Source organism: Talaromyces amestolkiae (assembly GCF_001896365.1).
Source record: "Talaromyces amestolkiae strain CIB chromosome Unknown scaffold8.1, whole genome shotgun sequence".
Taxonomy (NCBI): domain Eukaryota; kingdom Fungi; phylum Ascomycota; class Eurotiomycetes; order Eurotiales; family Trichocomaceae; genus Talaromyces; species Talaromyces amestolkiae.
In genome coordinates, this window is record NW_024468044.1 from 38,667 (window position 1) to 66,393 (window position 27,727).

General features: G+C 46.9%; 6 protein-coding genes across 6 annotated transcripts; 2 read left to right on the forward strand and 4 right to left on the reverse strand.

The window, feature by feature from the left end:
* Positions 1 to 4,891: 4,891 nt before the first annotated feature.
* BHQ10_004576 (uncharacterized protein) lies at positions 4,892 to 9,835 on the reverse strand (the record flags this gene model as incomplete). Its single annotated transcript, XM_040876956.1, has 3 exons — positions 4,892 to 5,946; positions 6,013 to 6,481; positions 6,533 to 9,835. 3 exons carry the CDS (start codon positions 9,833 to 9,835, stop codon positions 4,892 to 4,894), a joined length of 4,827 nt encoding a protein of 1,608 aa, XP_040733080.1.
* Positions 9,836 to 14,053: 4,218 nt separating this feature from the next.
* On the forward strand, positions 14,054 to 16,293 carry BHQ10_004577 (uncharacterized protein; the record flags this gene model as incomplete). The annotated part of the gene is made up of 2 exons (XM_040876957.1): positions 14,054 to 15,694; positions 15,742 to 16,293. The coding sequence occupies 2 exons, from the start codon at positions 14,054 to 14,056 to the stop codon at positions 16,291 to 16,293; spliced, it is 2,193 nt and encodes a 730-aa protein (XP_040733081.1).
* A 633-nt stretch (positions 16,294 to 16,926) lies between these two features.
* Positions 16,927 to 17,721, reverse strand: BHQ10_004578 (uncharacterized protein; the record flags this gene model as incomplete). Its single annotated transcript, XM_040876958.1, has 4 exons — positions 16,927 to 17,249; positions 17,318 to 17,386; positions 17,455 to 17,589; positions 17,655 to 17,721. 4 exons carry the CDS (start codon positions 17,719 to 17,721, stop codon positions 16,927 to 16,929), a joined length of 594 nt encoding a protein of 197 aa, XP_040733082.1.
* A 1,642-nt stretch (positions 17,722 to 19,363) lies between these two features.
* Positions 19,364 to 19,858, reverse strand: BHQ10_004579 (uncharacterized protein; the record flags this gene model as incomplete). The annotated part of the gene is made up of 1 exon (XM_040876959.1): positions 19,364 to 19,858. One exon carries the CDS (start codon positions 19,856 to 19,858, stop codon positions 19,364 to 19,366), a length of 495 nt encoding a protein of 164 aa, XP_040733083.1.
* A 2,367-nt stretch (positions 19,859 to 22,225) lies between these two features.
* Positions 22,226 to 23,531, reverse strand: BHQ10_004580 (uncharacterized protein; the record flags this gene model as incomplete). Its single annotated transcript, XM_040876961.1, has 3 exons — positions 22,226 to 22,315; positions 22,380 to 23,044; positions 23,102 to 23,531. The coding sequence occupies 3 exons, from the start codon at positions 23,529 to 23,531 to the stop codon at positions 22,226 to 22,228; spliced, it is 1,185 nt and encodes a 394-aa protein (XP_040733084.1).
* A 1,403-nt stretch (positions 23,532 to 24,934) lies between these two features.
* On the forward strand, positions 24,935 to 25,417 carry BHQ10_004581 (uncharacterized protein; the record flags this gene model as incomplete). Its single annotated transcript, XM_040876962.1, has 1 exon — positions 24,935 to 25,417. One exon carries the CDS (start codon positions 24,935 to 24,937, stop codon positions 25,415 to 25,417), a length of 483 nt encoding a protein of 160 aa, XP_040733085.1.
* Positions 25,418 to 27,727: the final 2,310 nt, after the last annotated feature.

Sequence of the window (27,727 nt, forward strand, 5' to 3'; positions counted from 1 at the left end):
CGTTTCATAGCTTGCTCGTTTTCCCCCGGTTTAACATTGTTCATCCCAGAATCCGACTTGTTGTATGTGATATCGATCAACTTCTGAACCAGCAAATCGTGTCTCTGAGGTGGAGCGTAACGAGTGATCAGAGCAAAGTGACTAAGTCATAGAAGTTGGAAGGGCCTATCAACACCAATTTTGAAAGAGACTAGAGATCCAATATTCAATAACTTGTTGACCAGATAATTGAGACTTGTGTAAGTTCCCTCGACTAGGACTATTGCGTTTTTCTCTGACCCGGCTGCATGAATTGGAGACCCATAAAGCTTCCAAGCACACATGTACCTTCTAGGTTGCCACACCCCCCACAGTTGCGTAAAAATCATTTCGGTATTTTGCACATGGAGATCAATAGAGTGAGCAAAAACCTGAAGTACTAGCTCAAGTGAGTTATAATAATTCAGTTTTCCTCTGCAAGGAAAATTTCCTCTGAGGGTTGGCTGATCTATAGTCCAACCTTGAGCGTACAGAACATTTGGTCCAGTGACATTTGTCGTGGAAGATCCGCGTAATGAGATCGCAAGGGGGAGGAGGACCTGAAAGCCTTCAGAGGAGGTTAAGAACAACGGCCCACTGAGCCGGTGCTCCTTCGTACGGATGATTGTAGTCTAGTTCGATTCGCACTGGAAGTGCCGCTACAATCTGAGATGAACTTAGCCTTGATATAATTTTTTGATGAGCTTTAAGATATGAGCATACCTGTTCACTGGAATGAAGTAGTCGCTGTCATATTGATGCGACGCATTTTTTCATGCTGTCGTAGTCTCCGAACACACATCCCATCTCTCACCTCGAGGAGCTCTCGACTCATGCTCAGTAGCCATGTTGTACAGCTCTTTGTTGACTTCGTGGGTTGTCTGACCCGTTTTTGATTGAGTGACAGTCGCTTCGTCCTTCTTGTAGGATGCTTCGGAGCTTATATCATCAATAAGCGGAGGTGTAGTAGAGATGATGAAGGGTGATGTGGGTGTCACTGATGAGCCTACCTCTCTAGAAATCCCGCGATAGTATACGCTTCCTCAAACGTGAGTACATTTTTCCATTTGCGAGGCCTGCCGATGAAAGGAACTGGACAATCGGGATGTTTCATTTAGAAGAGCTTTAGTAAACTCGAATGTAAACATGGAGAAAAGGATACGAACCCTATTCAAGTCTCTAAAACTGAAATTCCTTTCTGTCTAAGCATTCTGAAATCTACCGCAGGAGTTGGTAGATTCCTTCGTCTACCGACGTAGTTTGACGAGATGTCCGCACTCTCCTGGACAACTTGCTTGCATGCATCTTCTATTGGCGTAGGAGGGACTGAGGAGGCATCCTGACCTGGTACTACTTGGAAAACGCTTTGGTCTTCAGTATCGCAATGGTCTTGCGTTTGCGGTTTCTTCTTCAGGCGATATCTACCAATGAATAATGCAGAGATGACCTCAATCTCCTCCATCCATCGGTTTAGGTTTGTAGTGCTGATGTAGAGCTTTCGGCAAACATCCACCATTAGGGTTGGCCTTGCCTCTCCTGTTTCATGGTTGCGAAATATTGATCCATTTGCTAAATCGATGATCTTCAACTTTTCTTCACGCGAATATGCTGCTCTACCGGATAGTTTCAAACGTCTAGCAACTGTCTCATTCCTCAAATTCAAGCTGCTGAAAACGACTTCTCTCAACTGATCCTAAGCAGATGTGAGATACGATCCAGAAAATGGAAAGCAGGGCTTAATCTTACACTTGATGTATCCATAGGGTCTCGTAGCTTGGTAAAATCTTGTTCCTGTTTGCCAACTCCATCCTCCTCGTGATCTTCGTTAGAAGATTTTGTAATCTTCATTCGAAGTGCCTCCTCTATCGTAGGCTTATATCTTTCTGCCTTCTCGTCATAAATGACGTCTTGCAACAGAGATGTTACGTGCCATTCTACTCTCACATGATATATCGATAAACGTTGACGGGTTTCCAGGGCATGTACGAACTCAGTGCCATTCCTCATTCGTCCTATCATAAGAGCTGTTCTGACTTTCAATGTTTATTTTCAGGACACAGAACTCTATCCATATCCCAACTGCTTCATGCAATGGATTCCTCCTCAGGATAGAATGATGGCCAACCAAATCCTTTTCATAACACCTTTAAGCTAACGAAGTAATTCAGCTTCGAGATATCTCCCAAGAGCTCGACGCTATGAGAATACTTCAAGAGCCCTCGAGGTCTCTAGATCCTGAAGACTAGCATCCCGACCATATGTTGAGGTTCATCCAGGATATCAGAGCTATTATGCGCTGGTCTAGGCCCATTCTTACGCCTCAAGTCATCCTCAGTCGGATAACACACGGGAATAAAGCGAATCTAGATATTATCTTGCCATATTGTGGATATTCTTTCAAAAATGGGCCTTGGTCAAATACATTGATCATATCTAAAATAGACCCTCGGGGATAATCAAAATATCCAATCTACCAAACGGTTGAATTCAAATGGACGTACGATACCCTCATACTCCCTGGATGTCAAGAAACCCCAAGACTACTATTTGGGGAGAAGAACTTATCTCATATTTTGATGGGAAGACATTTGCTCCCGATGGGAAGGTTTGGCGATATTGTGATATTCATGACGAAAAACTCAACCGGATCATTACCACCAGTCCGGTCAGAGAACACTTCTCCAAAATGTCTAGCTTCTTTCATCTTGCTGCTGTTGCTAAGATCCATGTCATAATGGAGGACAAGATCATGTGTCTTCAAGACGGCGAGACGCCAAAAAAAGGAGATCTACGAATACCTCGTGGGTTTTGACGACAAGTATGAGTACAAACCCCGAGACCACCATTTGCACGGCCTCGACCGTAGAGACCCGTATTTCTGTCGATCACAGTACTTGCAGAGGCAAATCATTAAACTGTGCGGTCGGAGCATACTTCAGCAAGAAAGGGTTCGTACCCTACCACCCCGGCAGTTGTTGGAAGAGTCGAGATTCTAGATAGGGCTAACAACTCCTAGGTAAATGTCGGAAATGTTGGCATACCCATAAACGATCCTGGCGCTATTCCTGCCTCTGCCGATGCGTGACCTCAATACAGGAAATGTTCCCAGATTTAGATTGTTCCGTCCACCCGTTCCTTGAGTAGTCAAGATCAAATGTCCTACAAACAAAAAGCGCCTTTTGAGCGTATTTATGTTATACGTTCCTTGATAGTCAAGAAATATTTTACACTGAAAAAAGGCCTTTCAAGCGTAGTAATGGTTCATAATTGTCAACATGTACATAGTAGATGAAGTGTTTTATAACAAAGAAAGAAGATTGACGAAAATGGCCACGCCCAATAAAACATCCATGTAGTGCCGGCTATTGGAGGTTTTTTACCAGTAGCATCAAAGAATGGGAAGTCTCAATATATGGGGAAAAATCAGTGTAATATTCGTCTGTATCTTCTACATTTCTATCTGAGATTTCTGTCCCTTTTGTATATGTGAATCCCATACAAATATCAAGCTGCAAATCGATCAATCTGTGTTTCGGAGAATGACTGAAATTAGGCCTGTATCAAGGCCTCAAATATGCTTCAAATAACTTGTCAAATAGTGTTGCAAATATCGTATAATTGTGTTAATAAATTCGCGTGATATCCTCTTCCGATATAGTGGTAAGAAATGGCCGACACCGGCTTGGGCTTAGAGTTTAAGTTAATGTAAACATAAAATAAAAAATTGTACGGAATTGACGAGAGTGGGACTCGAACCCACGCCACTTTCGTGAGATGCATGCTTATATAAACTTTTGTTTACATAGGATAATTGTGGAGGGTACGCCCTCCTCAAGTAAGAACTTGAGACATCCGCCATAACCGCTCGGCCATCTCGCCAATTTGTTGAAAATAATTTGGAATTTTCGCCTTATAAAGGGAACATTGGATTAAAGCCCTAAACTGAGATACAAGTTTCCTAAGCTTTGATGATTGGGAGTAATTCTCCTATGTTGGTGCGAAGGATACAAGGCTTTTTCTCGGGCTTTACCATGGCTACTTGATGAGGAATTGATGTTTGGGTGTCATGCGTACTGAATTGGGTGCGAAAACATTAAATCAAATGCTTGCCAGTCGTGGGAAAGTGTTTATCTATATACATATATATGTTTCAATGTACACAGGCAAAACTCTCAGGTGTCCACATGCAGTGTTATCAAGTGTAGGCGGTATGTATCACGGGCATTGATCAATCCTACATATGCATGGGCTTCAATGTTGCTTTCCTACTGGGCAATGATAACATTTTTGTATAGAGAGGATGAAAATTGAAGAAAGCCTTTTGCATTGATTATATGACCATCTCTCGCCCCTCGCAGATAGTAAAGCCAAGATTCTAAGATCGAAATCCGTTTATGAAGAAAACCTAGATACAGGCCTATGATACGGAGAAAAAATAAAAAGTAAAACAAGAAGCCCTTTCTCGTTGATATCATATACGCAAAGAGGAAAAATACATTCAATGAAAGGAGAATAGAAACAAAAGACTGAGGGACATAGATTTTTCATGAGACACGTTATGAGTTTCGTTATTGACATGTTTGAGAAAAAAAGGGAAAAAAAAATTGACACGAAAAAGGGGAAAAGGATTAAGCGGAGAGAAGGGGAAAACTCCATGCTCGCTTGATGCAGAGACATATTATTATGTTCGCCCACCCGTGGTGAGTAGCTAGGGTGGAGGGGGAAAAAGGACATAATCAAGGCTTCGATCTTTTTCTTTGCTCGCAAAATCTTAATAAATGATAAATCCGAAAGTGAGAAAGGGTTGACGGAGTAGAAGTCTTTCCTACTGCTCCGGATGGGTTTCTTCTTTTAGCTCGACCCGGTATTAGGATCAGTACTCGTCATCATCGTAGTCGATCCTGTTAGGGCTTCCGCGATACTGATTGCGTTTAATGTTACTAGGACTGAACTGTCCAGAACTGGTAATTGGCCTAGGCCCAGTAGGCTTTCGAGTCGGTGGCGCGTTAACCGGGGAAGCGCTACCACGGCTATTTCGGGCAGAAAATCGATCGGTATGCGGAGAACCGGCGTCTTCCTTGATCTTGGGTGGTCGTTGAGGTACCAATGGTCCGGCATCTTTGACTTTTGGTGGCCGAGGAGGGCCTCTAGAGGAGCTCACTTCCGAGTAGCCTGCATCCGAAATGGGTGTCAAGCGAGCGTTGCCGCTGCTCATTCTGTTCGCATTGGTGTAATGAGGCAGGCTTGATTGTGATCCCCATCTCTCTGAAGTGGGGGAGGTCGGTGCATAGACTTGTGCCTGAGATTCGAGATGAGTTTGGTACCGATCAGTTGGACCTTTTTGTGGCTGCGGGTGTTGCAGATTGAGGCTATCTCGGTGTGCTTTGTATTTGGGTCCTTCGGAAACTTGAGAAGGTACAAGTGGTGAGGGAGGACGATTGTCTTGTGGTTCTTCATCCACAGTAAACGTGGATCGAAGACGATCATCGCCATGGGGATCGTAGAAATCGCCAGTAGCGTAGTGGTCTTTGTTGGCTAGATCGGAGCCCGATCGCGACATCTCTGACGATGGACGTTCTTTTCGAGCAGTCTGCACGCTGTTGCGGACATTGTCACCAGCCGAGGAGGCAGTCGTCTTTGACCACCGAGAAATCTTGAAAAAGGAGGAGCTATTTGATTTATGCTTGCGTGCTTTCTCATCCGACTTTCTGGGAGTGGTTTCTTGGCTTCCCGAACCAGTAGGCACGGGCTTGCGCGGTGGTGTACCGAGATGTGCAGGAACACCTCGCTCATCAGGAATACGCTCATCATATGGAACTTCTCTATCCAAAAGTGGCTGCTCATACGCATCGACCTCTTCGTCTCCTTCAAGTACAGTGCTGATACGATTCTCCGATGCTCGGCGTGTGTTCATTGGTCGCGCATCGGCTAGAGGTCGGGAAGAATTAGACGTGTATCCAGACTGCCCGTCGGGAGATCCAGTACCTGCTATACCTTCAGGCTCATATCCATCAGGATAAGCTCCAGCATTGATGTTTGAGTTAAGACTGGCGGCATTCGTTGCTGGTGCTGTTCCAACACTTCCTTGAGCAGTTCGTAAAGCTTCTACTTCGTCGAGAAGTTGCTCAAGCATATCTTCAATCTTTGTCAAGTCGTTAGACGACTTCAGACTTAGACTCTTCATGGCCCTTCGGAAGACATTTCGTCGTTTTGCTTGGACTTCCTCACCGTAATCGGCTGCGGCCAATTGACGGTTGGACCGTGAGGCAGGGAGTGGGCGCGGGCCGCCGATAGCCCGAGTACGTTCGTGTTGTTTCTCGTTGGCTTGCAAAATCATTTCATCTTGCTCGGCAATGAATTTTTTCATTTCCAAGAACGAACTCCGCATATCAGCTGCACTGCGCACAAGGGTGAATAGAATTTCAGTGTCTCTGGCATTGCGTTGAGAGTCTCTAACGGTGAGCTATAAAAGAGCGTCAGCACAATGTAGTTTATGTAGAAGCGACAAACTTACGTGGTTCATCAAAGCAATGATGTCCTTGGATTCAATACTCTCGGCACCCCGACCTGTAGCACTGTCGTATATAGGAGAGGCAATGCCGTGGGAATAACCGCTGAAGTGCCGTTGGTGACCAGAGCCAACGAAGGGATCCTCTTCAAGGTCTCTGTTGTCGAAGAGAAGAGGCGGGTTGGCATGGTCGAGTGTGCTAAATTTGTTACGTGGCTCCGGTGTACCGTTGCTAGGAGACATGGGGTTTGCTGCCGAGATATATCCCTCATCCTTGGCTCCTGGGGGCGTCGAGTACATACGATAACCTTGGTCATAGCCTTGATTGTAGGCTCCGTGTTCGGCGGCGGACAGCCCCAGACCTGCACCTAAAACACCACCGATCGCTGCGGCTGCAGCCGGGTTGAGGTCATGTTGGGGTGAAGACTGAATATCTCTGGCCTGTGGTGGAGTGGGATTGTAAGGCCAGTGATCTCTGCTACCATGAGGAACACTGCCGATAGGACCCTGTATGACCGAAGGGTTGGTGTCGATCTCCGATTCCTCTTCATCATATTGTGCATCGTCCGGGTGCATATTCTCATGGTTGTTTACCATGGTGGTGTCGAGAGGATATCTTTCTTCATGTTCATCAACATCTTCGTCTGACTGAGTGACGCTCTGAGGAGGTGATGCTGCACCAAGACGCTTCGTAAAGGATTTCTCATCGTGGTTGTTGAGACCGTATTCATACTTCAGAGGGCTTCCGCGACGAGAGCCCTCGGCTAGATCACGCTCACGGGACTCTTCGACATGACTTCCATCGACAGACCGATTTAGAGAATCTGCTTGCGAACGAGGTTGGGAAAGACCGGATCTCGTGTCCATCACAGAAGGTTCCAACAGTGAGGCCACTGCAGATTCCACGGCGACTGGAGTCACAAACTTTGGATTGACAGCGGCTCCTTCATTGAACTCCCTTGGAGAATCATCGTACTCATCATAGACATCGCCTTCAACTGTGTCGCGATTGATGTCAGCCTTGTAGTCCTCGTCATGGAAGTCATCGTGCTGACCCGCATAAGAGGAAGTCTCGTTCCATTCCGCCCCCGGCTCGGCTTCAATATTTCTATCCGTTTCGTAGCCAAGTTCCGTAGCGCCTTCATCATGCTGCTTTAAGATTTCGCTGCGACTCTCGAAGCTGATACCCTCGGGGCGCGTTGATCTAGCTAACTCTGTACTAGGCGCAGAAGACAGGGATTGGATGGAAAATCTTCGGTCATCGGCTTCCTTATCATGGAACACCTCCTCTTTCTGAGTTTCATGCAGGTCATGATCACTAGCAACGCTTTGGATGGGGCTCAGAGCACGCGGATGGTGTATATTGTCCTCTGGACCAAGCATATCGTGATCTGGGTGATGTCCGAGCAAGTTTCCAGCTGCAGCCGCCGCTATGGCACCGCCAGCACCTTCGAGGAAAACATCACCATCAATAGAATCAGTCCTCTCCTCAAAGTCGCGATCACTGCGATTGCTTTGCCTAGAAGCCAGTTCCCTATGACTTCCGAGTGGCGTCCCAGGGCTAGGAGATTCCAGGCCACGTGGAGAACCTCGGATGACCTCTTTGATCTGGCGAGGCGTTGGTGTTTCCGTGTCAACAGTATCAGCAGTTCTTTGAGAGAGCAAAGAGTCGCGAGTAAGTTCGGTGTCAATGTCACTTCGGAATGGCATTGGTGGCACATTATGTTTCTGGAAAACAAGTTCTGTGTCGGAATCGTTGATACTTCCTGATCCGCTGCGACTCTTAGACTTGCGTTTCCTTGACTTTTTACCCAGACTGGACTTTGAATCATGGTGCTTGAGAGCGGCCGCTGTAAGGGCACTGCCAACAATGCCCGCGGCGGCGGCATCTCTAAGACCCTTACTCCTCTGGCGTCGTAACTTCTCCTCTTCGGTAAATTCGCGTTGGTTTCCAGGAAGCGAACCCTTACGAATACGAAGGGATTCTTCTGGAGATGCTGAACCTGCTTCTCTCTCTGTTTCTTTCTCACGGCGTCGCTCTTTGTAACGTCTTCGGCGCTCTTCAGGGGTGCCCACCTCTTCTTTCTCAGGCGTTGCTCTTTCGGTGCTTGCCACAAAAAGGGAACTTTTGCTGACATCCGGCGCGCTTGAATGCTTTGAAAGACGTCGCTTGGGCACGTCCTTCGAGCTGACGCCGCTTCCAGATTCAATCGTATCACGCTCGAACTTCAACTTGTTGTCGCTAACTTTCTGGTCTTTTTTGAGTTCTTTGAGCTCGGGTAGGATCAGACGGCGTATAGCGTCTTCGACGGTCTCGAGGAATTTGGTGTTGTTCAAAGACGACTTGGATGTGTTGGAGCGGAAAGATATGGCGTCGCCGGACTTGTGGCGAGATGAAACATTGGAACCACTCAACAGGCTAGACTCGATACTAGGCTGCTCTTCCTCGTCATACTTGTGAGAGCGTTTTTTCAAGGGCTTCGACTCGGCTGCAAGAAGCTCCTTATTGTGTCGACCCCCATCGCCGGCGTTCAATTTCTGTGCCACTCTATAAGCGATCCGCTCGCGGCTCAGACTTCGGCTCCTTCGTCTTGAGGGTGCCTTGAGAAGGTCGGCATCAGATGTGTCACGGGCTTTGTCTAGACTTTGACTCCGCTTGCGGCGTGGCACACCGGAGACCATAGAGCCATCAAGCATGCTATCTGCTGGCATTGATGATATTTCGGAAGTTGGCTGGATATAGCGCTCATTGGAAAGATCGCTTCCATTCCCGCGGTCTAGAAATTCAATCTCAAGTGGTCGACCATCCTGTTCGTCGTCAGTGACGCTTTGATCGTCATTGCCCTCAGTGATGGTTTTCTTCTTCGATGGAGTGCTGACTGAAATACGTCTAGTGTAGTTTGGCCGTTTGCTGCTGCTGCCGCCTTCACGTATCTGAATGGTGTCACCATGCTCTCGATTTTTTCTTCCCGATGGAATTACTTTGACTCTGACGCTTGGCCTTGAGTGAAGCCTCGAGCCAGTTTTTTCACGTTCAAAATACTCGATGAGAAGTGAAGTTTGCGAGTGATGGGACGTTCGTGAAAGCTTTGACGAGTCGTCATCTTCTTTTTTGCTTGATCGTCGTCGAGTAGAAATAGTGATGGGACTGCCATCGTCTGGTAGCGAATAAGACGATTTGTCGGTTCGCCGGGAAACGTCGGTAGCCATGTCGGTGGTTGTGAGGCTACTCCCCGTAGTATCGATTCTGCTATCGACTATGGATTCGGTGGGTGCAGGTAATAAAGGACGACGGGAATTTACGCCCATGATGTTGCTGGATTAGCGAGAGGAGTGCATAATCGGTGATTGTCTGCAGGTAGAGGTGTCGATTTATCCCAAGATTGGCCTGCACTGATCTAGCTGTGTCGAGGACAGCTCAGGTGGAGATCGACCCAATGTAAACAGACGTTGCGTGGGGTTGTTGTAATTGTGAACCCAGCACGAAGGTCGAAATAAATTTGCGAAAATGGCTATCGTCCGTAATTCGCCATGAGCCGTAAAGCGTTTGATCCAAGCTGTTGGTTTCAGGCCGAGTTGTTTGCGAAGGTGTCGTTCAATCAGTCGGTGAGCCCACTACTGATACCCTCGATAATGATAGGATATCAGCAAGGGAAAAGGCGAAAGACCGAAGTGCAACTTCGGATTTGCTGAAGAAGATTGAAAAAAAAATATATCAAGGACACATCTGCAGTAAAGGCAATTAGAACAAACGCAAGGAAGAGTAAGGAGGAGAAAAAAGAAATTGTGGTGGTGAGAGCAGCGGCGACAAAACAACACAGTCCGAGAGGGAAGGAAGAGGCTGGGGACTAGCATAAGATCGCTGGGCGACGGGCGGCTGGGCCGAACCTTCCCACCACTTACAAAGCGGAGTGAGTACCACTGACAACACCCCAGCACGGCAACCGACGTTCTACGAAGAGAGTGGCTGGKGCTGGCAGACGTCAAAAAGAGAATCAAAGTTTCTTTATTCTACAAACAAATCCAGCGGACAACTATCCAGTCGAAGTTGTACACGGCATCCGAGCTTTTTTGAGGGAAAGCCTCTTGCTACGTTCGAGTGACACAGCAACATCGCATGGAACCGAGAACTAGTTGGTATATTATGCAGACCAGCGCCCACTAAGCGACATGGCCTCTCAGGGCTGTTGAAGTGTGGCACCCTGATCTGGACGATACGCAGTACCTTCATGCGTTCGCCATCCTCCAAATTGATGCTCCTCGCGATTTACGACCACGCAGTTCACACGGTCTGGTTGAGAAGTCCCAGATGCAATGGAGCCAGTCCCATGAGGCAGAGCATCAATTTTCAAGGAACAGGTCAGTGAGAAGTGATACGAAAGACATCTCTGTATCCTGGTCACCCAGGCGACCGCTGGTCTCTATTGGTGGCTGTGGGTCCGCTAGTCATGTGCTGGGCCGTGATGATGAGTTGTCCAACTGCCCCTCGACTGCATTTATTGACATCTGCAACATCATTGGACGTCTTTGTTTCTCGTTTCTTGAAACGGCGCAGGATGACAGCCCAGTTGTTCTTTCTAGGATGGGTCATGAGCTACAAGGATGGTGTTGGGGATCAGCTGGTGTGATATCGGATAAGAACGAATTGGTCGATTGAGCCTCATGGCTATCCAACCCATCACAGTTTGCATCTCTCCGTTCGGCCATCAGTCCTGCGCAAGTCGAAGTTGTTTACAGGAAATTGATCGAGTTTCATTGCAACAATACAGATTCCGAAGTGTCCGCGCATAACCGAGGCATATTCCATAAGGATCCTGTTGCTCGATGCTCCGAATTATAAGACGACCTTCATCAAACGATGGACGCAAAGCCCAACAGTAGTCTACCCGACATGTCTATCACGGTTAGTACACAACCATCTAATTACCTAGTTAGTAGCCCAGCGGCAAATGAATAGCCCGACGATAGTAGGTATACTGCTCCCCTAAAGTTCCCTACGCTACGTAGCCGATGCTGAGTATACGCAACTTGCAACGTCAACCTATTAAATCGTACGATGGATCGGTAGTTATCTGATATTCTTTGAGACCATACACGGTCGGAACAATCAACGGTCGGCTCGAATCGTACCAAAATCTCATTTTGAGTAGGCCGGGTGAGCTATACGTACTTCCAAAACATGCTGACATGTAGCAAGTCGATAGGGAGAATATCCGGGGTAGATAGAATCCGGCGGAAGTTCGGCAAAGGTTCTGTCAAGTCACAGTTCATCCGGATTTGGAAGACTGGGTACACCTCAATCATGAAAGCAAATTGACCGAGAATCAATTCAGTTATTTACTGGATCACACAGATGACTACGTAGATTGATCTGACTTAAGCATCACATTAGTGGCGCAGACGTCGATGGTCAGGTTAGGGCTAACCCTCCATCACCACGTGAATCTGTGCCATGAACTGCCGACCGAGACAACCTTGGAAACACGTGCATCTACTGTCTCAACAAAAATAGTAGCAGAAGGATTATGTTCAGGCTTGAAGCAGATTAACCCGAGTACGAATGCAAATGGTCAAGTATGTCGGTGAAGAGATTTACGTATGTTCAATTTGGATCTCTCGCACCAGCGGGGACACGAGAACATCAATTACGAGATACTTGGCGATCTGATCTTGAATGTACACCAGATTTCCAGGCTGCACAATTACTGATCTCCATCGGAGCCACTCGCCAAGAGGGCTGTGCAGACCCTGGCTGACTTAAAGTTACTTTCCATTTAAACGTGCCAAGTATTGGCGTCCAAGCACGGAGTCTTTACTCTTCAAAAGCTGAGACAAATCTCAGACTTGACAGGTTGCGACTTACGACAGAAGAGAAGGGGCGATGAAATATGCAGCCGTTTTGGGTATGGCGATGTAGTCCATGTTACACTCCTGCGGCGTTGTGCCTAGATGGAAATAGGCCCTTGGCCTAATGGCGGATACGAATACGTACGCAGGGTTGTGGCTATGCATTTCCATACGAGAGACAGAGTCTTGGATGTGCGACAAAGGGATACTGAAGTGGGAACAGGGCGGCTATTTGAAGCTAACTCACGCCCCTGGACACGATCTATGTCGACCACCACATACCTAAGTCGGTAGTCCAAGGTCAACTGTACTCAGATACTATACGTAGTAAAGTAATGATGATATTCTTTGAATGGGGATTTAGAGAAGTTAATTCGTGTAATTTATGTAATTGTGCTGTATGGCCCGTGTAGATCTGACCAGCAAAAGGGAACGTGACCCACCCGATGGCTTGACTCTAATCTATGATTGGCTGCCAGTCCTCGGCCCAGAAATCTCTGAGCGCCGTTTTGGCTGGGACGCGCGTTACAGATGATGTTACAGCTTGGGCGGACTCTTTCTGAAGAAACTTACTTGGTAATTAGATGACCGCCCTGTCACGTCACTCGGGCCTTGCGCTTTCTCTTCTCCCTTACAAAGAATATACCAGTACCCAAATGAAGTATAAGATTGGAGTACGCAGACACTTTACGGAGTATTACGGAGTTGAGCAGAAGACAGCTTATCCATAGTAATCTCATCCCAGTTCGAGATCGTACATAGTACGTACATACATAGTATTACCCCGTACCTTGGCTGCCTGCGACCAATCAGGCGGCCGCCTCTCCTGACTGGTCATTCCGCGACGCTCACTCGTCATCTGCCTACCTTGGTTACCGCATCAGGTCTAGCGCGCTGTCTCAGCAGTCTCGCTCCCAGGGCGCTTACTCTTAGTGTCTCTGGCCTATCCGCCCCCCCCCGATCTCCCCTTCCAGGCCCTTTCGTCTCCATCTAATTTACTTGACCGACACTGCCAGAACCAACCCCTTCGACTTGGATGGACTGACTTTCGACACTCGACATTCGTTTTGTATTCCTCTGATCTTCCTCTTTTCATCCTCTGTTCAATTTCCCTTTTTCCTCCTTGTTTCGCTTTTCGACGCTTCTACCGCCTTCGCTGCTCGATCCGACTAGTTACATTCTTTCTCCATTGTCATCGTTACTACGAACGACACAACAAAACGCAAGGCTTCCCCTTCATCACAGTCGCTCGCTCTTCGAGGGAAATCAGAAATCAAAACCAGCATTGTTTCGGGTTGACACCGCCAGCAATTGTTGATTTTTACATCTCCGGACGATCGCAACCATCCCTAGCGAACAACCTCCTCAGTCTCCTTCAGGTCGCTACAACGTAACATTCTACGCAGCAAAGTAGCCTTGGGCAAATCCGATGGTGACGCAACTTCTGAATGTCTAAGGGAATCTGCCACCCCACAATCGATTTCTAGGAAGTGACCCTGCCAGTCCCAAGTTATCGTCATCCAACACTACCCACGACTTCCGTTTCCGGCCATTATCTTCTTCACTGACGCTCTGGAGCGTCCACCGATTATTCTTTTTCCCGGCGCCATATCTCATCTACGAACGCTCGACTAACTATCAAAAATATCCTCATTCTCGCCGCACGTCACAACCACCAAAATGCGGTTATCCTCAAGTCTCTCGTACCTCCTGGCCGTCGTGGCCTTTTCGCCTTTCGCGTCAGCCCTACGGCTTCTTCAATCAACATCGTTGATAGAATGTATGGACAATTCGAACTTTTCAGCATCTCTTTTTCAGGTCACCTTCACACCCGATAACAAAACGCTCTCTATAAATATCAACGGTATCTCGTCGATATCCGGCAATGTCTCGGCAGAAATTGTGGTTTACGCCTACGGCTTTCAAGCAGTCAAGGAGGAGCTGAATCCTTGTGATTACAACTTGGATGGTCTATGCCCTATGCAAACCGGCTCCATCCCAATCGATACCACCATCACGGTCTCCGACTCGGTGGTCAAGGCCATTCCCAGTATCGCTTACAGTGTTCCTGATCTGGATGGCCAGGTTTTTGTATACATCAACTCTACAGATACCGGCAAAAGAATCGCCTGTTTGGAAGCCAGCCTTACAAACAGTCAAACAGTCCACCAAAAAGCGGTTGAATGGATTGTCGCCGTTATCGCAGGTCTCGGCCTCGTGGCTTCTGCCATCACCTCTGGATTGGGTCACTCAAACACCGCTGCACACGTCGCTGCCAATGCTTTGTCCCTTTTTGGCTTTTTCCAGGCTCAGGCCATGATTGGTGATACGGCTGTTCCTATGCCAACCATCGTTCAATCCTGGACACAGAACTTCCAATGGAGCATGGGTATTATTCAGGTCGACTTTTTGCAGACTATTGCGACATGGTATCAACGAGCCACTGGAGGAACCGCTAGCACATTATTGTCAAATTTGGCCACCACATCAGTGGTTGTTCAAAAGCGATCGGTCGATATTGGACAGCAGCTCTATCGCCGCGGCCTCCATTATTTCGGCAAGAGAGCCTCAGAGACAGGCACAACAGTGACAGTTTCTGGATTGGAGCGAGTTGGGTTCAAGGGCGATATCGAAGCCACGAACATTTTCCTGACTGGTCTAATTTGGTTCGTTATTTTTGTTGCTTTGGTCATGATTGGGGTTGGGGCTTTCAAAGGCATCTGTGAATTGTTGGTCAAGTACAACAAGATGCCCAGCGACAAGTTCCAAGATTTCCGGAACGGATGGAAGATTGTTATGCGCGGTATTCTCTTCCGCCTCACCCTCATCGGCTGGGCTCAGATGTGTGTGCTCTGCCTCTGGGAGCTGACTCGACGCGACTCGGCGGCTGAAGTCATTCTTGCGGTGATGATGTTTTTGTCCATGGCCACGGTGCTTGGCTGGGCAGCTTTCAAAGTCATTACTCTCGCAAAACGGTCTATTGCCATGCATAAGAATCCAGCCTACATTCTTTACTCTGACCCGGCTTGCTTGAACAAGTGGGGCTTCTTGTACGTCCAGTACAGGGCCACGGCTTACTACTTTGTCATTCCTGTGCTTGGGTATGTGCTTCTCAAGGGCATATTTATTGCCTTTGGACAGAACTCACAAGTTGTTCAAGCCGTTGCTTTCTTGGTCATTGAGGCTGCTTTCTTGGTTGCCGTCAGTGTGATTCGGCCATGGATGGACAAGAGAACCAACATATTCAACATTTCTATCGCTGCTTGCAACTTTTTGAATGCTGTTTTCTTGCTAGTGTTTAGCAACGTGTTCAACCAACCAGTAAGTTTGTTCAGTCTCATCATATAGCATTTATCTAACGTTGACAGGGAATGGTAACTGGTGTTATGGGAATTGTCTTTTTCGTTTACAACGCAGTGTTTGCATTGGTGCTTTTGATTCTGGTTTTGATCGCTTCTATATACGCCATTGTCTCGAAGAACCCAGACATGCGCTACCAGCCGATGCGCGACGACCGTGGTTCATTCATCAAGAGCAACACTGCTCTCAATACCGAATTGGACGCATTAGCAAACACCGCTCGTGGCGGTAGCGAGATGGAACTCAAATCAACAGCGTACCACCCGACCTACGAGGACGAGTCTCATTCCATTTCGAACGGTAGCGGTGCTAGTATCAACCATCGTGGACAACACGATATGAACAAACCGCCCGCATCACCCATTGATCCATCGGTCCCTCTCTTCCCTAGTCACGCACCACCGTCCTACGAATCAAACGGATACGGTCGCGACATTGAACGGAGTCGATCACCGGCACAGATTGGAGATTTCAATCCCGCCTCTGCACTAGCAATGCAGAACTATAGACAACAGCACAACGCCAGTCCCTGGCAACGAGGCGCCGGCTACGACCATTAATCGGGTCGTATTTGTTCGTTAACATAAAATCGTTTGTCTGTTTATGATGAGACATGTCATACCATACATTTCCGGCCGTTTTGTAACGCTTTTTCGCTCCCTTCTTTTCTTTTCTTCTACAACACTTTTTACCACTTTGAGCTCGTCTATGGATATATACCAGGCGTTCAACATCTCGATCTATCTCTTATTCACTCTATCTTCAATTTTCATATTTAGACACAGCATGTGCGGGATCTGGCTTTTTTTTATCGGGTTTTCACTGTTCTTCTTCCCTCCTCCGGGAAACAGATTCATTTTCAACCTTGGTAATTGTTTTCGTTGACTGTATGGGACAGTGGCGTTGGTTATCCTTTTTATTTCTGGCTCGCTTTGATTGAGTATGCATATGTACGTATGTATAAAATAACTCTACTGTGTACTTTCTTCCGCTGGAGTCGAGGCATACATGCCATGCCGTGACCATGGCCTGTCTATGCTGTAACAATTGAACTGTTCAATTATCTCTTTACGTTCTGATATAAGTATAAGCGATACGTAGATACGATCCAATGTATTAAACTCCTTAACTTTCCCGGTATGGTATGATACATGCAACAAGACCAATTTTCTCCAATTTAAAGACCGACTCCTCTATCGATCCATCCCAGGAGGCCGATACCCACCCCCTGGCGGCCCAGGCGGAAACCCGCCCGCACCGGGCGGAGGCGATATACTCGCTCCAGGTCCATGTCCAGCAGGTCCTCCGGGTCCTACAGGCGGAAATCCTGCAGCACCGGGAAAGCCAGGCGGAGGCTGGAAGTTTGCGGGTAGACCGGCTGGTGGTGGGAAGGGKAGATTGCCCGGTAGAGGGGGCATGCCTGCAGGTAATGAGGGGAGACCGCCGGGAGTGCCGCCTGGAGCGCCGGGGATGGGGAAGGGGGGTTGGAAAGGGGGCATGCCGCGGCCTCCTGGTGCTGTTGTTGTCAATTGAGGTTAGTCATTTACTCGTTGTGGTTGAGTATGGAGGATGGGAAGGACGTACGGGGTAATCCACCGGGAGCACCTGGAGGTGGAATTCCAAATGGCGGAGGCGGCATTTGACCTGGTCGCCCTGACATCTATCAGCACTCTCTCTCTATCTCTATGCTTTTCGGTGAATATGTGAATGGGTTAACGGACCGGGAACTCCAAACGGCGGCGGGGGAAACGATCCCGGCGCACCGGGATGTTGTAGTAACGGATTCGCCTGTCCCTCCGCCGCGTATGAACTTGTAATAGAATCGATTACTGATTGTGCTTTTTCGTGTCCGATTTCTGCCACCATCGGTCAGTAGCTAGTCCGAAGAGATGTTGTTGGCGAGAGAGGAAAGGGGACACACGTTGGTAGTAATCAACCACGTTACGGATGTGATTTCGTCCCGCATTGTGTGCTTTGCGCACGCTCATGGAGTCGTGCGTTAGATAGACGTCGCAGTAGTCACCTGTATAAAAGTCATGGTCGCGCGTTAGTTGGATTGTTTGTATGTATGATCGGCGGATGCGAAGGGGGAGTCCTACAGAAGAGTGCTAAGAAGGTCAGTATTGGTTTGTTTGAGCAAAGAAAAAGGAAGAGGACTTATATTTTGGCATTTTGTAGGATATGTGCCTTCGGCACTGGGGCAGGTCAATGGACGTTCGTTATGTAGTCGTCAAGATATTGCGCTATAGAGCGCGCTTAGTTTTTGGGAGATATCAATATGGTGAAAGCCGCGATGCAAGAGGTCAGATAGTACTGGTCCTGTATCTCGGTTCGTTGGGTATCGAAAGCGCGTTGTTGATGTATACTAGCTTCTAAGAGAGGTCGAATTGTCGATGCAAAACGATAAGCTCCATCTCTGTTCATCTCGGGCGGTGTGAGGCGGCATAATAGCGGCATCGTGATACTACGCTATTCCGCTTTGGGATATTGAATTTTTACCCTTTTACTGCCAACCCTTGGAAAAAAGAAAGATTGCATATTTGCTAACGATGGAAGAAGGCTACAGTGGAAGATGTACCATTAAAGATGGGTTACATGCAACATTTCCCGGATAGGAGGATACAAACCGCCGTATGGATACATCGTATGCGGCCGCCAAAGTAGGAGTTTAGCGACTAGCAAACAAGTGCTTCGATTTATGTACAAAGCTGAATGCATACTAAGCGACCAACCCCGGTTCAATAAGAAAAGACTAAGTATTTACCCTTGTAGGATGCATTTTTAAGATCGATTCAAATCGTGTGGCGTGCATAAGTCGATTCCAGTCATACCGAGAGCCGAGAAAAGCAATACAGCAACGGGCAATATCTGCCAATCAAGTCTCGAGAGTCATGCACACATATAAACAAGCAGAAATACAGGTCAACAAGATTACAAGTCGAGGAATCCTCCAGGGTCCTTTTGGTAACAGTTTTACATAGTAGATCGGGAACTCGGCTGACGATCGCTATAGACAGTCAGGTCAACCAAAACAGGTCTAGACTCCCGTCCCATCTCGACTTGCCCAAACGAGTAATTTCGCCATGACTACGAAGAGAGAATTTTCCAGTGGATTCGATCCACTCATGTAAACATACACATGGTTCATACAAAACAATACAATCATGGCAATGAAAAATTTTCTGTGCTACGTACGTGCATATTACTGAATCATACGAAGAATGTACGTTGGTGATGAGTAGAAGTAGTGAAGATGATCCATTATCCCTTCTCCAAGGGAAAAGTATTAAGAAATTCGTAATGATACAATCGAAGACAAAAAGATCAGGTCATTGACGAGACAGAACAATAGAGTAGTCAAACTCCCAGACCGGAAGAGGGTATAATGCTATACGAAGGATTCATTCAAAGAACGCTTCGCTGCAGATGTGTCATGATATAGAAAACAGTCGTGATGAAGAAAGTAACAAGAAACTTTTTTTGTGGTGGTGCTGGATTGCCCCATATCCTATGACCTCGCTAATGATTCCAAAGATGCGCCGTGGTTGAAAGAAGAAGAAAACTTTTGGTGGTTGTCGTGATGTCGTTATAGTCGTTTCGTTTTTGAGTAGTTTTAATGTAATGTGTCGATCAATTGTGACCGGTGAGCCGGCTCCAGGTACGCTCCAAGCTCTGGCGAGCGCGGTCCTTTGCACGGTCAGCCAAGGACTCGTTGCTGGAGGAGCTGGTGCTGGATTCGCGACGCTCAAGACCATACGACGACCTCTCGCTGTTGAGGATCAGGTTGCCGGCACCACCACGGCCGACGTGGAAGACAGGCGCAATCTCCTTTTCGCGACGCATCTCGCGCTCTAGCTCCTCGTCAAAGCTGAAGATGGCGCGCTCACTGCTGCTGTGCACATTGCCGGCGCCGCCGCGGCCGGATTTGTAGGTCAGCGGAGTCTTGGAGTTGAGGCGGGTCAAGGATGCAGGACCCGTGGCGGTTAGGGAGTCGGTAGTTTTGGTGTCGCGCAGTGAGATGACATTGCCGGCTCCTCCTCGTGAAGTGTGTAGAGCTGGGCGGCGTGTGCTGGGCACCGATGGGTGCGGCTCAACGACCATGTAAGCAGCGGAGCGAGCTGACATTTGTGTGCGTATTGATGATTGATTTGATAGTAAATATGTGGTACTGTTGTGTAGGGCTGCTAGGCGAGATGTGTTCAGGTTCAGGTTCAGTTCAATGTTCAGTGAGTTGGTGTGGATGTATGGCAAGTCCGGGGGAAGGGCTTATATAGGGAGGTACCAAGGACGGCTCCACCCAGGAAAAGAATTGCACCATCTTGGAAACCTGTTGTCTCTTCAGTTCACAATTCTCAGGTACCATCTGGTGGACAAGTCACACGGGCAGGCTGTGGAGAAGGTGTAATATTACGAACTGATGAGGCGGTTGAGGTGCTGCGATGGATTCCATTACCCTATTAGTGTGGGCGATAAAGCGGCGTGTTGCTTTACAGCAAGGCTCCGCAGGAGAACGTGAGGGAAAGCGGACGCTGCTTTAAGCCCGGCCAGTCATCTGACCAGGGCCGGCCTCAAAGAAAAGTTTTCTCGGATGGAGCAAAACGTAACAGAAACTGGTCCACACGGCCAATCAGCAAGTTTCTTGGGGGTAATGGAAATTCGCCATTCGTACGCTCTTTGGCCGGGCCAACGCGTATTTTACAATAATACCAATACCCACTCTGTCACTCTGTCAGCGCGCGCCCCTCAACCAGTCATCGCTTCACACGCAGAGACGACCTGACGTAATTCACGGTCTCGGCGTGCTCTAGGGTAAACATGCCATCAGCATCCCCTGCGGTTGGTGTTTTCATGTTTGAGTGAGTGAGCTACATACCCCAAGTCAAACAGAGAATGTGACGGACTCGGCATACACGATTCGCAGATGGAGTCCCCTGACTGATCGACCAGCCAGAAAATTGACTCATCCATGAGCGCGTTTGTACGAGAAATCGCATCATACGTATTACGTGCTTCGCTTACCGACGGTGTTCATCAGGGGCCTCAAATGCCGCATTTCCGGCTCGACTAAGGTAACTCACTCATAAGCTCAGAGTGAGTCAGGCCTGGACCACGAATCTCTGCCACGAACATGGCAGGTATGACATACTAAGAAGGAGGCAAAAGAAAACAAGGGGAAAATTTTTCAAGGCTAATTTTAGTCGACTCCATAGTAACGGACAGTGTAACGCACGCGTATTTTTGCTTCCCCGGATTTTCCATCTTAGTATGGCCGATTACTAGCGCTTATTGGCCCCCCGCATTTCCTCAAATTTTTTCCGTGAGCAACGTGTTCAGTCACAATAAATTGACTCGATATCGTTGACATTATTATTAGTAGCATTGGAACTACTGACAGACGATGGAATAGTCACCGAAATTAGAGCATCTTTACAGAGTACAGCAAACAAGAATACGAATGCCTACGTAGTCACACCTACATCCTACTCAGCCGGGCCCGATCCACGGATTGCACGGATGCTTTGGTAGTATGGGGAAGCGTTGTGAGCCTGTAACTGCTACGTCGTTTGTCAAGGAAAATTCTCTCTCAAACAAGTCACATGTACCTACTTAGTCAGTATGTGTCAGTAATACGTCCTCGGCAGCCCCCGATCGCAGCCACGAGCCGGATTCCGTGGTGGCTGATGACCGGGGTCATGAATCACCTCAGCCTGTTTGTATTTGCCTCTTCTTTTCTTTTCTAGAACATTTCCAGGTTTACTCGTTTACTTCGTACATCGTCATGGCTGGTTGCGATCGTGACTACGAAAAGATGTGTAAGAAAAGATCGAGCGGTCACACGGTAGGATTTGTGGCGGGAATGCTCGTTTGGCGGGCCAACGGCACTACTCGAACGTGATTGGCTGAAACTGCCGAGCGACGCAAACCGCCGAGTATAAGGAAGAGAACTTACCAGTACGTACGTACTAGACTTACTATGTATTAAATTGGCTACCCCAACGAACTCATCAGTAATGCTACTCACGTCATCCTTCTTTTTTATGTTGTCAACATTTGTCGAGACCCAGATCTTGTGACGAGTACACCGCATACTTGCTGCTATGGACACGTATCGTGTCTACTATTGCTGCGTGCCATCTGCGCAAAGTCTAACCGAGGCGAAGCGTCGAGCTGCCGTTTTCGGTAATTCGTCACAAGGTCTGGATGCGGTGGGTATCCCCGGATTTCGTCAAGTCACCCAGGGAGAGTCTTATGCTTTGACCCCGAGCCTGTCTGACTAGACTTGCTCATTCATATCCTCTTTCTGACAGGAAGTTTCATGACTCGGCTATACATCGGCGGTTGATTGAATCTGTATAATGACTTGAATGTTCGTGCCTACTTGCCAATTTTACTTACAGCCACGAGGTCGCCAATGTTTCTTCACGGTACTCCCCATGGAAAGAACACGGGTACTCCGGCATGACATATCACAACATGAGCATCCATCCTAGCTTAAAGCTGCATCTCATTTTCCAAACTCGCAAGCACAAACGACGCCGATCCATGCACACTATCATACAATAACGGCTGTGTCACATAGTACTATTATGCCCTGCATTAGCAAATACTCGATATCCGAAGAGAGAGAGAGAGAGAGAGTGCATACCTCGTAATCCGCCGTGGAATTCAGACTACACACCGACACCGTCCCATTCCAACCTAGCGTTCCATTGTGATTATTCACCACAAACGTACTAGCAAGATACGCATATGCCTTATCTGCTATTTTCCGATATACTTGCTGCTGTGGTAAATAGTTCAGTCGGGCTCCCTTGTATAGGCCATAGACAAACATGGCGCTCCCGCTGGACTCGATGTAATTTCCTTCGCGTCCGGGATAGTTTAGGGCTTGCCACCATGCCCCCGAGACAGGATCCGCGGCTTTGACAAGCGCGTCCGCAAGAGATACAAATCGTGACCGAGCATGTCGCCATTGCGAGGAATCCGACTGCGAGGACGTATTTGCTTCAAGCCAATTAACTAGCGCCATGAAATACCACCCCAGTGCCCTCCCCCAGACAATTGGACTTGCGCCGGTGATGGGGTTCGCCCACACGGCTGTTTTGGACGCATCGTAGCCGTGGAAAAGCAGACCCGTGGTGTTGTCGAAGCAGTGAGACCAGAGCAAGTCCAACTGGTCGATAATGTCGCGAGAAGCCTCTAATGTAGAGCGCGGATCAAAATGGGTAGTGTACAGAGACGCAAAGGAGGCGTAGGAGTACATTCCGTCTAGATAGCTCCAGTTAGGGTATGTGAAGTACCATAATCCACCTGTTGATGTCAGCGTATTACTTCAAAATTGTGAAACTAGCGAGGAGAGGAGCAGACCGTATTGATTCCGCGGCTGCAGGGCAATAGACTCATTCAACGCGTCCAAGCCCTCTTTCACATTTTGCTTGTCTTGATCATCAAGGTACTCCGCCAACAGCCCCCTACCCAACGAAAAGCGGTCTAAGGGGTACAAAGTATCTTGTGAAGCATTAAGTAGTCTGTCCAGAATACTCTCGGTACCCTGCTGCACATATGCTCGATACTTCTCTTTGGCGTCGTGGGATACCATAGGTGAGTGTATGAGTTGGAGTAGCGCATTTTGCACAATGCCGATTTGTAAATATGTAGATGCCGTAGGAGTCTCGGGGGCGATTCCTTGGCCGCGGGATATGATGCTGTCAGCCATCCATGTTGAATAGTTGTTGGTAGTCGAGGCCGCGATGGAGGTGGAGAGGGTTAGGTTTATGAATAGTTGTGAGAACCTCATTTTGAAACTGAGGCAGTTGACGACAAAATCCATCGAGAGTTTAATGCATCGGGCAATTGATGCTTTTATTTATATTGACGCTATCTAGTTAGCTGACTAGGATGACATGATTAGTAGTGCAAGGGAAAACTGAGATGCAGGAACGATGTACGCTAACGATCGACAGCCCTAAAACCGTCAACCAATCAAGTGAAGGACAGCCAACTAGGTTCTCATATTCTTTAGTACTTTGTATGAAGATGAACATGATTTTCGACTAATTCAACAGACATAAATAATTCATATCGCAATTTGGAGCAAATTAATAGAATGAAGAATCAGCAGCTAAGTGGGAATATCACAGCCTAAAATGGTAGGTATACTGGCACTATACAATATGCCCAAAAGCTGCTTTTCAAGGCTATCCTTATTCTTATTCTGAGGTTTGTAATTGTATTCCAGACGCGTATCGGACGCATTTAGAAATGATTATCAAGTCAGCCTTGTGAATCTTCTCTTCAGGCGAAGCTCATCGGCAACAACGGAACACAGCGTATTCGGCTTTCGGCAGCACGCGGAACAGTCGTGCCCTAATTCGCAAGATGAGCAACATCCATTAGAACTAGAACGGTCGATGAGTAAATTCTTTAAGAATCTATCGACAATCGATACATCAAAGTTGAACCTTATCTATTGTATATTTGTCACCGAACATTTGGGACAATATCGACCGAGGGCACAGCCACGTTAAGCATCTATGGATGTGCCCTGGTCTCTGGAACTACTTATCCGCGACATGCCCTTTTAAGTTAAGAATACGCGCTCCTCTATCTATTGATTCCATCATCAAGACACAGTTGACAAATTATTGTTAGCTACACTGCCTTCCAATTCTTGAACCCAAATTCTTGAACATATATCACGCGAAATATTATGAATGTCCGAGAATGGAAAAAGCAAGCAGAGGTGGGGCCAATACCTCTCTATTTCATCAAATCAGCAACAGCATAGATCTAGAGTAGTCGTCATTTGTGCGCACAATTCCTTTCACAGCGAATTTATACGCGCTGTATTTGTGTTATCTGTAGGGTCTCCCATAGGTTGGATTTGTCGATGTCATCTGATGCGTGGACACTGCCACGATTTGTTGAGGATGTTTCGACGATTGTCATGGTTTTCTATCGTGGTGTTGACTATTGGAGTGAATACATAATGCATCGAAACCTCGTTTAGTTCTACTCACTTCATACATCACTTTGCTTCTACATACCGTACATGTTCTCTAAAGAAATCGATATATGTGATATACGTGATATATGTGATATACTCGAAAGACCGCTACCTACCAACAAGCATAAACCACCTAGCGATCTAAAGGAATCTGATACAGAATCTATCGACACACATTCACAAACCGAGTCATTATGGCTCCAACACCCAACCTTCTATCAAACACACTATCCGCTCGTCAATCCACCTCAGACCAATCCAACAACAACTCCTCCATTCCCGTCGCAGCCGCAATTGCACCCATCATCATCGGCATCGCGGTATTCTTCTTCATCTGCGCATTCTGTCTACGACGACGGTCAAGAAATGCAGCTACACAGAACGCGGCAACGACGAGTTCATCAGCCAATAACTCCCTCGCATTGAGGAGATATGGCAATAATAATAATGGAGGGGTGGTGAGGAATGATACGCAGAATGGGGAGGATGGTCCGCCGGCGTATACGTCGATACCGTTGCCGCCGCCAGCATATATGCCTGATCAGCCTCCGTCGAATCATACGAGGATGGATTCGGATGGGGAACGAGAGCCGGTGCATGGTGAGAATGACGATACAACTGTTCGAAGAGACGAAGAAGCAACAGAGGAAGGAAAAGAGCCGGAGCATACGAATTGAGAAGTTCAAGGTCTTGTTATATCATCAACTGTCTCTTGAATAAATGGCTGATGGATTCACGAAGCTACCTATGATAGTGCTTAGATCTGTAAATAGATTATTCCTTTATTTCTTTATGGTGTAAATAATAAACATGTTTAGTGAACCATCATGATACCTGCATCACTATAATGTCGAAGGCATTGCAAATATGTCAGTGGTATTATATTTGTGCACTAGCAGAACAGATTAAAGACCTCCAGGCATTGATTTAAGATCAATCTCATCAAAAAATATTCATAGTCATCAGCTTTCTTTTCTTGATAGATAGCACGTTCCTTAGAATTCTCTTAGACGCTCTCAAGCTAGGGCAAGTCAAACACTAAATACATACTTACGAAAAGTTACAGAGAAATGCTGTGGCTTGAACATCCCACATGTCACTAGATAGAAAATTACTTGAGATGATAGCTGGAGCATGAACAACATCTTTCGATCAACCAATGTTAAAGCGAAAGAAAGTAACGAAACCAAGTTTCATGGATCTAACCAGAATATGTGTATGTCTCATCCCATCCTTTGCTCCCACCTCCCAGCTTCATGGGCAGTTGATTACAAGAGCTAGACGGTTTCAGTTAAGATGTTCATGAAAAATCTATCGACGACTGCTTCAATTTCTCGTTGGATATAGTAGTCCCGAAAAGTAGCTTCGAAGCCTGCTCTTGCGGATTGCAGTTCTCCAAATGTTGCTAGCGGGATTCGGATTATTCCCGGAAGCCGCTCCAATTCACCTTGCAGGAAGTCGACGTGATTTAGGCATGTGAACATATCATGGCGAACCTTCTGTCTCTGTTTTTCCATGATACTTTCATGGAGCCTTTGGCCATCTTGCAGCTTTCTTTGCAAGAAAGAGATCTCTTCTTGGAGTTGCTGAATTTGTCGACTAAGCGAGACGCACTTGTTCTTCTTGCGTTGCAATGATTTTGTAAGTACTCTTCTTGAAGGGAAAAGCTTGGATTTGTCAGCTTGCTTCTTGTGAATGTGATATTCTCCTCCATATGCGAAGAATAATCAGATATAATCATACCGAGCGCCGCGCATTGGCTCGACCTGTGCACTTTTGATTCATAGCGAACATATTGGAAATTATATCTACTTTTTAAGTGGTCTTGATAGGTATGAGACAGGATATAAGAAGTCCTCGGAGCCTGAAGCGTCAGTGGAAGAAGAAGGGCCCATGATTCAGGGAAAGTGAATCGAGGTATTTATAGCTGAGAAAATTAGAATTAAATGGAATCATCTGTGCCTTGGTCCGTTCAAAAAGGTCTCGATATGGTATAGATCACTGCGTTGTGTCTAGGTGATTTCACATTTGAACGGATTCCGAAGATTGTGATAGGATGACGACCCTCCCCTACATTATGCCATTTCGACTATCCAAGTATCAGACTTGTTCCTTCTTGCTGCCCCTGATCCTCAGCTTGAGAATGAAGGTAGCCTTGTATGAGATTTACAGAAGTATCGTAGTGAATGCTTATATTTGAAAAAAGAAGAGGCTGTTCCATCATGTAAAAAGTTCCGTGGTGTTAGTAGATTGGAGACATATCGCGACTGCGCCGCATTCTCAACCCCTCAAACTAGCCATATTGGCACAAGGTATCTTAACAATAACGTCATTTGATGAATTAATCGAACAAAGAAATGCATCTTTTCTATTTTGAAATTCACGCTCAATTAATACAGGTTTTCCGGGGTCTTCGGGCTACGTTCCGAAGTTGTGGAAAGAGCAGTGGGCGGGAAACGATTAGGGCTAAGTCAACGAATTTGTAGCTAGGTGATAGGAGCATACCACGAACAACTCACATCGACTATTTGACCTCAGCGTCTAGGCTTACTTTCTTAGAGGTCAGGAATTTCTACCGAGTCAGGGAGTGCATCAACTGCTTTATATAACCCTTCGGAGAACGAATAAAAGTAATCTCATTGTCTCAATGGTCCTGTAATTGCGGGAACAAAGAAAAGAGCTTGGGATTGCGATAAAGTAGTGTTCAGTCAAGATAGTTATGGAATATAGTATTAATTTTAGATTAATCTTATACCCACACAGTTCTATATTTACCATGGCGTCTTCTCGGCACTATTTCAGAAGGAAGAAAAGAGTGTGTAAGCTGTTACTGTATTAGCGTCCATTAAAGGATAAGGAAGAGAAGATAAAACATACAGCCCTGTAATTTGGTCAATTTACCAGCATAAAAGCCTCTGAAATAACTAAAAATCATTCGAGCTCTTTCTCTATCAATTTCTTATTCAGTATCCCGCCGTTGTTAATCC